The sequence below is a fragment of the Prinia subflava genome, chromosome 9, assembly GCF_021018805.1.
Source record: "Prinia subflava isolate CZ2003 ecotype Zambia chromosome 9, Cam_Psub_1.2, whole genome shotgun sequence".
Taxonomy (NCBI): domain Eukaryota; kingdom Metazoa; phylum Chordata; class Aves; order Passeriformes; family Cisticolidae; genus Prinia; species Prinia subflava.
The window spans coordinates 33,586,923-33,595,134 of NC_086255.1; the positions used below are offsets into that span (position 1 = coordinate 33,586,923).

Consider the following 8,212-nt stretch of genomic DNA (forward strand, 5'->3'; position numbering starts at 1 on the left):
GGGTGTTGCTGCACCTTGGGTTTTGGGGGAAGCATTCAAGGCTCTCCAGGGTTACCCACACTCCCATTGCAGCCCCCAGCATGAGGAAGGACACAACCAGCCAGGCTCACGGGAAGAGTTTATTTGTGATGGGATGCTCCCATGCACGCTCAGGACCAGGCGCTGCGGGCATCCCCCCGGTACGGCAGGGAGGGACGAGCCAGCACCCCGCTGCCCTCACCACCACGGCTGGGTCAGCACAGGAGCCCCAGCAGGGATGGGGGGGTGGAAGGAGATCCTTCACCCAAACTCATTCATTTCATGTTCAGGTGAGGCTGCCGCCAGCCGGGAGCAGGGGGCTGGCATTTGGGCAGCAGAACCCAGCCCTGCCCACAGGGACAGATCCATATTGCAGGATCTGGGCCTTACGAGTGGTTCAGGGTGGGATGGAGAGGTAGAGAAGGGATTGGGGGATTGAGACAGAGGTGGGAATAGAGGTTGGGGATTGTGCAGTCACCCTGAGAGACGTCAAGGCTGAATCCCTAGTCCTGAAAATATTAACGAGTCCCTTAACCTGATTTGGAAATCCAAGCCCCAGGAGTGGAAGAGGAAGTGGCCGAGGCCGCTGGGGTTCCCCAGCCCCGCCGGCGTGGCGAGGCCAGTTGGCTCCTGCCATCGCCATCTGTGAATGCAGGCACGTCCCAAGGGAAGGGAGCCAGGATCCCGAGCCAAACGGCAGAGCAAGGCTGAGGAGACGGCTCCTAGTTCCACACGTGACGCCGGCAGTGCGCGACAGCCTGCGGGAGGGACGGGCAGGAGGGCATGCAGGGACCGCGGGCACATGCCGGCCCCGGGAGAGGAGGGGGACACCGCCGGCACTTACACTGCACTCCACCGCCGTGGCCATGTTCTTGCACCAGTACTGCGGGCCCCAGACGCAGGGGGTCGAGCCCAGGAGATCCTCCTTGCCTGAGTCACAGGCTCTGATTTTCTGCGTTGCAGAGGAAAAGGGTGGGAGGGAGAGGAAGAAAACCTCCACGAGGAGCCTCTGACCACCCTGGCCCTCTCCCAGCCCGCAGGCTTGGAGGAAGGATGCCCATCTTGGTGGGGGCTGCCCCAGAGGTGAGGACACTTACAGTGCAGATGAAGGGGGGGTCCATCATCTGCACGAAGAGCCGCACGACCGCCGGCTCGTACTGCAACACGAGTGCCTGGCACTGCGAGGGAGAGAGGGGTGAGCCCGGCGGGGGCGTCGGGGGTGTCCCCCCGGGCTGGGTGTGCCCCCCTCAGCTCACCTTGCTGGTGAGCGGCATGGGCAGCATGGCACAGCCCTTCTCCAGCACCGCGCCCAGCTCCTCCAGCGTCTCATTCTTCAGCAGCTCGTTGTCGAAGTAGGTGATGACGATCTGGCAGACGTTGCAGAAGGCACCCGCGCTCACCGCCAGCTGCTCCAGGGATTCAGCCCCTGGGGGACACGGCCATTAGCACCCCGCGGAGGGGACACGCTGCCGGCCGGGGTGGGGGTGCCAGCTCACCGGGCTGGGTGTCCCTGCTGCGGGGGCAGCAGCGCAGCATGCTGCACACGGCCGCGGGGTCGGTGGCCTGCAGCAGCATGATCACCACGGCTTTGCCGTACGAGTTGACGAAGTCCTTGCACTGCCCGATGACGCCGTGGGGCAGCATGTAACACACCTTCTCGATGCCATTCACCAGCTGCTCCTGCCGGCACAAGGCAGAAAGGGGAACTCCCGGCTCCCTGCTGCCCCTTTGCCCCTTTCCCAGCCCCCCCAGCACCGGGGCACGGCGGTGGGGTTCACCTCTGTCACGTTGTTCTCCAGGAGGCTCTCGACTGTCTTCACGGTGAACTGGCACACGTCACACAGCGGAGTGCTGCCCACCCTGTCCTGCCGGGACAAGGGGGTGGGATGCACGCCAAGCCCCCCCGAGCCACCCTCACCCTGTTCCACCATCATCCCCCTCGTAAGGCATTCCCCACCTTGGATAACTGGAGGTCACTGGGAAACGAAATGCAAAATAAGGCTCCCCCTTCCACAGTGTTTGGATTTTAAGGAGCACAGCAGGATTGAGGGGGTCCCCACTTACCCCCAGCATGCTCAGGGCCTGCATCACCTTCTCTGTGAGCAGCGTGTGGAGGGGCAGTGCCGAGGTGGAGGCACAGAGTCCCAGCTGGCCACACAGCTCCATTGGAGCCTAGGGGGAGAGACATCCCAAATCAGGCTCTGGCCCCAGGGAGAGGAATTCCAGCACATCAGGGCATGGATCTCACTTACCTCAGCCTGCTACCGGTGGAGAGGCCAGAAAATGGCAAGAAAAAAATGAAAACAAAATATAATTGCAGCAGTTGCAAGGCAGAGTGAAGGGGCAAACAAATATTTACTATTTTATAGGAAAATTAGGCAGTGAGTGGAACTAAAGAAAAGGGATCATTTGCTGATGAGGCCCCTTGGCTGTGCCACTCAGGCCCCCAGCTGGCACCCAGTCACCCCAGGCATTCCCAGGGAGCTCTCAGCCTCTTACCACGTAGCGCAGCAGCTGGGCAGCCGTGTCCGCGTACTGGGCCAGGGAGCGCTGGCACTGCGGGAGGGAGACACAGCGTCAGGGCCCGACAGGGGACACCCCGCCCCGGGCAGGCATCTGCAAAAGGTGCTCCCATCGAGGAGGGGAAGGGAGCCCAGCCTTGGAAGGGTCCAAGGCCAGGGCTTCAAGCAACCTGGTCTAGCTGAAGGGGGCCCTGCCCATGGCAGGGGGTGGAGTGGGATTGCCTTTAGGGCCCCTTCCAGCCCAAACCCTTGTGTGATCCCCTGCTGGCCGCCTCACCTGCTGTGCCAGGTCAGGTGTCAGGGCCTCGCACACCTGCTTGGCATGACCCACCAGCGCCCAGGTGAAGGCAGTGTTGGTCCCCAGCTCCTGCTGCACGGCCGCCACCAGCTTCAGGCAGTACCCACACACCTCGTCCACCTCCTGCAGGATAACACGGGCAGGGACACATTGGTACCCCAAGAAATAAAACAAATCACCTCCTCTGCATTTGCAGGGCTGGGATTTAAACACTGGCTTCAATTTGGGGCAGCACGCTGACCAGCATCTCTCTAGTTCTCTCCTGCATCCTGAAATATCCCCCCAAACTGGTGACACCGCCAGCCAGAAGTCATTTCAGCTCTGCAGAAATGTTTGGGGCTTTCTCTAATTGTTGTTAATTAGGTGATGCTTTTTAAGGGGACTCTCATCCCTGAGCAGCATTAGGGCACTGACACAGATTGCCCAAAGGAGCTGTGGCTGCACCATTCCAGGAGGTGCCCAAGGCCAGCTTGGATGGAGCTTGGAGCAGCCTGGACATGTCCCCTGTCCACATCAAGGGTTTGGAATGAGATGATCTGTAAGGTCCCTTCAGACCCAAAGCATTCCATGATTCCATCATCAGCACCATCCCTGCCTGTGCCACAGTACCTGGGCCTCGCTATGAGGCAGATCCTGGGGGTGGAGCAGGAGGGGCACGTTGGCCATGAAGGGGGAGATGAGGTCAGCAAAGTCCTGGGTGGGCCCTGTGGCAGCTGGTGGTGGCGTTTGATACTTCAAGGTCCCCGTGGGTCTGTTCCGGGGCAGGCACAGCTTGATGGTCCCACACACCACCTTCGGCTGAGACTGGGGGAGCAGAGGGGTAGGGGGGGCTTGAGGCTGCATCTCCTCCATCACACCCACCCCCTGCCTCCACCCCAGGCCATTTCCCTCTCCATCTTGCCCTTCACATGGTTTGTCCCAGGTTCCTTGGGAGCATCCTTTGCCCTGCAAGCCCCCAGGACACCCCACACTATGGACAAACCCAAACCTGGGAGTTCCCCTGCATTACCAGCACTTGCTTGCCCAGCTGGACAAGGACGAGGATGCCGGTGTCCACCATCCTCTTGCACTTCACAGACCAGTCCTGGAAGGGCAGGTACTGGCATCTCTTATCCAAGAAGAGCCGCAGCTTTTCCTGGGTGGCAGAGAGAGCATTCAGGGCCTCAGTGGTGTTGGCGGGGAGGAACAGCAGCCCCATTCCCCCTCCCTGCTGAGACCCACCTCTGTGCGGTTGTCCTGCAGGATCTTGCCCACCACGGAGACTGCCACCTGGCACAGGTGACAGGGGATGCCCTTCTGCTGAGAGAGAGGGAACACGTCAGGATGCTGTCATGGCATCCAGACCCTCATCCTCCAAAACACCCCAGACCCCAAAAACATGAAAGTCCCAGGGCACCCATTGACTTTTGCCATTTACTCTGCAGACACGCTGCTGCTGGATGCCGGGGTGGGCAGGCTGGGGTTCTGCCGCCATCTCTGTGCTCCGGGGCGCCTCTCCCGCACCCCCCGCATTCCCTGCTCCCAGCACGGTTACCCCCAGTGCCCGGTCCCAGGCGGTGAGCCCGCAGAGCTCCAGCGCCCCGCACTTGGCCGCGGTCGCCACGTCGCGGCACCAGTCCTCCGGCCGCTCGCCACACTCGTGGAGGGGGCTGGCCCCGGCTGTGGGAGGGGAGAGGAGACTGTCAGCCCTCAAGGCACCAGAGGAACCCCCCTGTCTGCACCGCAGTGAGCTAGGAGCGATGCTCCTCATCCTCCTCCTGTGATTCCACCTCAACTCCCAAAGTCGGGGGACGGGGAGGAGTGTTTCATTTATAAATGATTTTTTAAGGTCAGTTTTGCCAGGTTGCCTGCTTTTCCAATGGGAGGTCACGGAGTCAGAAGCAAAGGGAATTTAGGGCTCATCTCCAGCCTCTCAGCATCCTCTGTCACGCTGTGGAGGCGGCTGCTTATAAAAGCAGCAATAAATCTTGCAAAATGGGCAAACCCGGGGGCCCGCACGGCAGCCCGATAGTCACGCCACGGCTCCCGGCAACGATTGAGCAACCCCATTTTGGTGGGGTTCCTTTGGTTTTATTTCCTCCCCACGACAGCATTTTCCCCTGGCTGTAAATCCCGCCCCGGCAGCGCGTGGCGCAAGAGCGGCGCTTTAATTGTCACCTTGGTGTGTCAGCACTCGCTTCTGGCGGGGCGAGTGCTGGCTTCCACCGGGAACTGCGCCCACCCAGGATGCGGCCGGGGAGGAGGCGGCCAGAGGGCACAACCCAAGCCCTTCTCCGGGAATTTGGGGGCAAATGGGGAGCAACACCCGGGCAAAGGGACAGACAGACCCTGCTGCAGACTCTTTTGCAAGAGGAGCTTCTAAGCAAAGCACAACCCTCCCCGCCTCAAGCATTTGCATCCAGCTTTTACACCCCAGCCCTGGCTATGATTTTGCAGAGCAGGAACAAAGCCAAAGGATGAAACTGCTCCTTCCACCCAACCCTGCCCTTATCAGGTTTCTCCCCAAAAGCTGCTTTTCCTACGTGCTGGATTTTGGCAACGCCTCCAACTCACCCATGAGACTGCAGCGTGGGGTGCCCAGGGCCACCCTGGAGAGTCGCCGGGGCTGGGGACTGTGGGGAGAGGGTTCCCAAGCCCCCCACCATTCCCGCCTGCCCCCAAAGCCCTGGCGCAGCTCGGCGGGTGCCGGGTGGTGCTCCAGCCCCGATTTCCCCATCGGGCTGACAGCAACGCTGGGGCAGGCGGGCCCCGGGGCAGGGCGAGGCCCCCCCCCCCGGTTTCCCAGGCTTCCCACACACCTTCCCAGCCGCGCGATGCCGCGCTCGCCGCATCAGCTGAGAGGGATATATTTATGTTTTTCAACCCCGGCCCCAGCATCAGGGCAAACAGGAATGGCAAGTCAGCGGAGGCATTAAGGAGCAGCACCAAAACCAAGGAGATGGGACACAACAACCCCGCAGCTTTTTTCTGAACTGGTCCCCCAGCATCTCTCACAGACCTGTGTCAGGAAGATCTAAAAGACATGGCTGATTTTGTCCTGCACTTTCCTGGCTCGCAGAGATCCTCAGCTCTTACTTACTCCTCACCCTGCTCAAGCTGAAAGTCAGGAAACGAGTGCTGGGCCAGAAACTAATTAGGACTAACCACAACATCCAGCAGCTGAGAATAGGGGGAGCTTCCCAAATTGGAAACCACTGCCACGGGGCAAGCAACTGGGGCAACTGGTGTACCGTGAGCTCTCCTACACTTTTCAAAGCCGTGCTGGAGCCACCTCACGCTGCCAGGCACACAGGCAGCAGGGTTATTAAATGATGCCATTTTTGGCAAAGGAGCAAGGCAGGGATGCTCCCGTGCCACCACGGTCCCAGGCCAGCCACAACTGCCCTGTTGGTGTCTGCCAGGCCCGGGGGATGGGATGGGCTTTGCTCAGGGGGGATGCAGCACGGAGCTCCAGCTCTGGCAGGGCTGTGCTGGCGTTCCAAGGAGCCCCGGAGCGCCCCGGCCGAGCCGGCAGAGCCTGGCGAGCCGGTTGTGACGTAAACCCCGGGGGTGGCAGCGTGGGCCCCAGCGCCCCAATTCCCGGCCTGGCGCACGCCCCTGTTACAGCAGGAACCATAAATACACTCTTCCCAAATCCTTCTCCAGGGCTTGCAGGGTGCCCGGTCCCGCAGCACCCCCGTGCCGTGCGGCCGAGCCCCGCCAGCTCCCGGGGCAGGTGTCAGCCCAGGGCTGGACGTGCCGAGCGTGGCTGAACTTTCCTGCTCTGCCTGTTGCTGGCTGGAACACCCAGCGTCCCCCCCACCCCAGGTCACACACAAGTCCTCCACCACCAAACCTGGGCACGTCGCATTGGGGGAGCCCAACGGGCCAAGCTGGGGCAACTGGGGTGCAAGGGGGGCTCTTCATTCTAAAACATGGGGGGGTGGCTTGCAATAGCAGGGCTCCACTTATTCCAGGGAAGATTTCTCCAGGAAGCAGGGATTTGCCCTCAAGCAAGGAGCAGAGGTTAGAAACAGGCCTTTCCCAGCTTGTTTCCTGGGGATGGGCAGGGGATGACTAAGGGACAGCAGCAGAGGTTTGCCTGCAGGAGGGTTCGCTCACAGATACCCAAGTGCCGATGCTGAGAGGGCTCCTGAGGTGAGTAGAGCACATCGTCCTTCCCAGAGCTCAGCAAGCCACAGCAGAGGCCACTTCCTGTCTCCTGCATCTCCTGTGAGGACCCTCGGGAAAAGGGCAGCCTCAGGTGGCAGCGTGGTCACTCTGTCGTGACAACCAAGTGGCTTCCCCAGCTCACACATCAGCAGCCAGGCTCCAATACCAAGGGCAGCAGAGAGCAGCCCCTCTCCCCCACCATGCAGAGACACTCTGTGGCCTGCCTTCCCTCCTCCCATGCCCCAGCACACCACTCCCCGTGCCTGAATCCCAGAGAAGAGAGGGAACAAGCCTCTTTTGCCCTGAGATCACCTTTAAGGGCAGAAGTTCCAACTCTCTCCTCCAGGTGGGTAACACAGACAGCGGCAACACCTTCCCCAGCTTTCCTCTGCCCAATGCCAGCACCAGGGGAAGCACATTATGGAGCTTAGACATCAAAACTGGGAATAGTTTTGGGATTCAGCAGGGTTTTCTGAGCTCTCCACGTCCTACCTAGCCCCAGGCCTGGCCTTACCTTGGTAGGAGCCCAGGCACACAGAAATGATCAGCACCAAACCACTCCATTTGCTCTCCATGCCGTTCCTAAGAGTCCTCGGTGGCTGGTTCCTCTCCTATGCTGCTCCCAGACTGAGGAATCTTGGATGGGCTGGGAGAAGCAGTGAGAATCCACACCTACGCAGGGCAATTACCACACCCCTCACTTTATGCCTTGATTATAAAATCATCACCAGGGAAGGGAGGGACCAGAGCGAGGCAGGTACTCCCAGGAGGTCAGAAGCAGCCCAGAACCTGCTGCTCAGCGCTAACCTGGCTGTGGAGGGTGGGCACAGACAGGGAGAACTGTCCCGGAGCCATGTGACAGCACCACGTTCCCTGCCTTTAAATGACATTTTTATATTTTATTTGGAGCCAAGGGAGGAATGAGGACACACGGGAAGCCGCATTAGATGCGAGTCAGCAGGGAAGGCCGGTATCAAGCAGTCCCTCTGGCCTGCGCAAGGCAGTGATTGCAACACGGGGCTGTTGCCTCACACCAGGCGTTGTGTTTGTCCAGGGAAGAGTAGCAGCAATCCCAGGCAAGCCTCTTCCACCTGCAACCGTGCTCAGCAGAACAAAGGCTTGATGGGACACGCAGCAGAATGGGAACCTGAATCCATTCAGTCCCACATTCTCAGTGACACCTTGGGATGTTGCCTTCTCCTGGCCCTCCAGCCAAGGGGAA

General features: G+C 60.4%; 1 protein-coding gene across 4 annotated transcripts; it reads right to left on the reverse strand.

Moving 5' to 3' along the window:
• Positions 1-83: 83 nt before the first annotated feature.
• LOC134555026 (prosaposin-like) lies at positions 84-7,668 on the reverse strand. 4 transcript variants are annotated; one of them, XM_063406311.1, is made up of 14 exons: positions 7,505-7,668; positions 4,373-4,497; positions 4,060-4,137; positions 3,848-3,973; positions 3,448-3,642; positions 2,818-2,961; positions 2,518-2,574; positions 2,083-2,190; positions 1,797-1,883; positions 1,515-1,698; positions 1,275-1,444; positions 1,116-1,196; positions 863-970; positions 84-776 (listed from the first exon to the last, which is right to left on the reverse strand). In XM_063406311.1, exons 1-14 carry the CDS (start codon positions 7,563-7,565, stop codon positions 741-743), a joined length of 1,560 nt encoding a protein of 519 aa, XP_063262381.1. In that variant the 5' UTR covers positions 7,566-7,668; the 3' UTR covers positions 84-740. The 4 variants fall into 4 exon arrangements, with proteins under 4 accessions (XP_063262381.1, XP_063262380.1, XP_063262379.1 ...); XM_063406310.1 differs by lacking the exon at positions 7,505-7,668 and adding an exon at positions 5,392-5,569 and having other exon boundaries at positions 4,060-4,134; XM_063406309.1 differs by lacking the exon at positions 7,505-7,668 and adding an exon at positions 5,392-5,569.
• Positions 7,669-8,212: the final 544 nt, after the last annotated feature.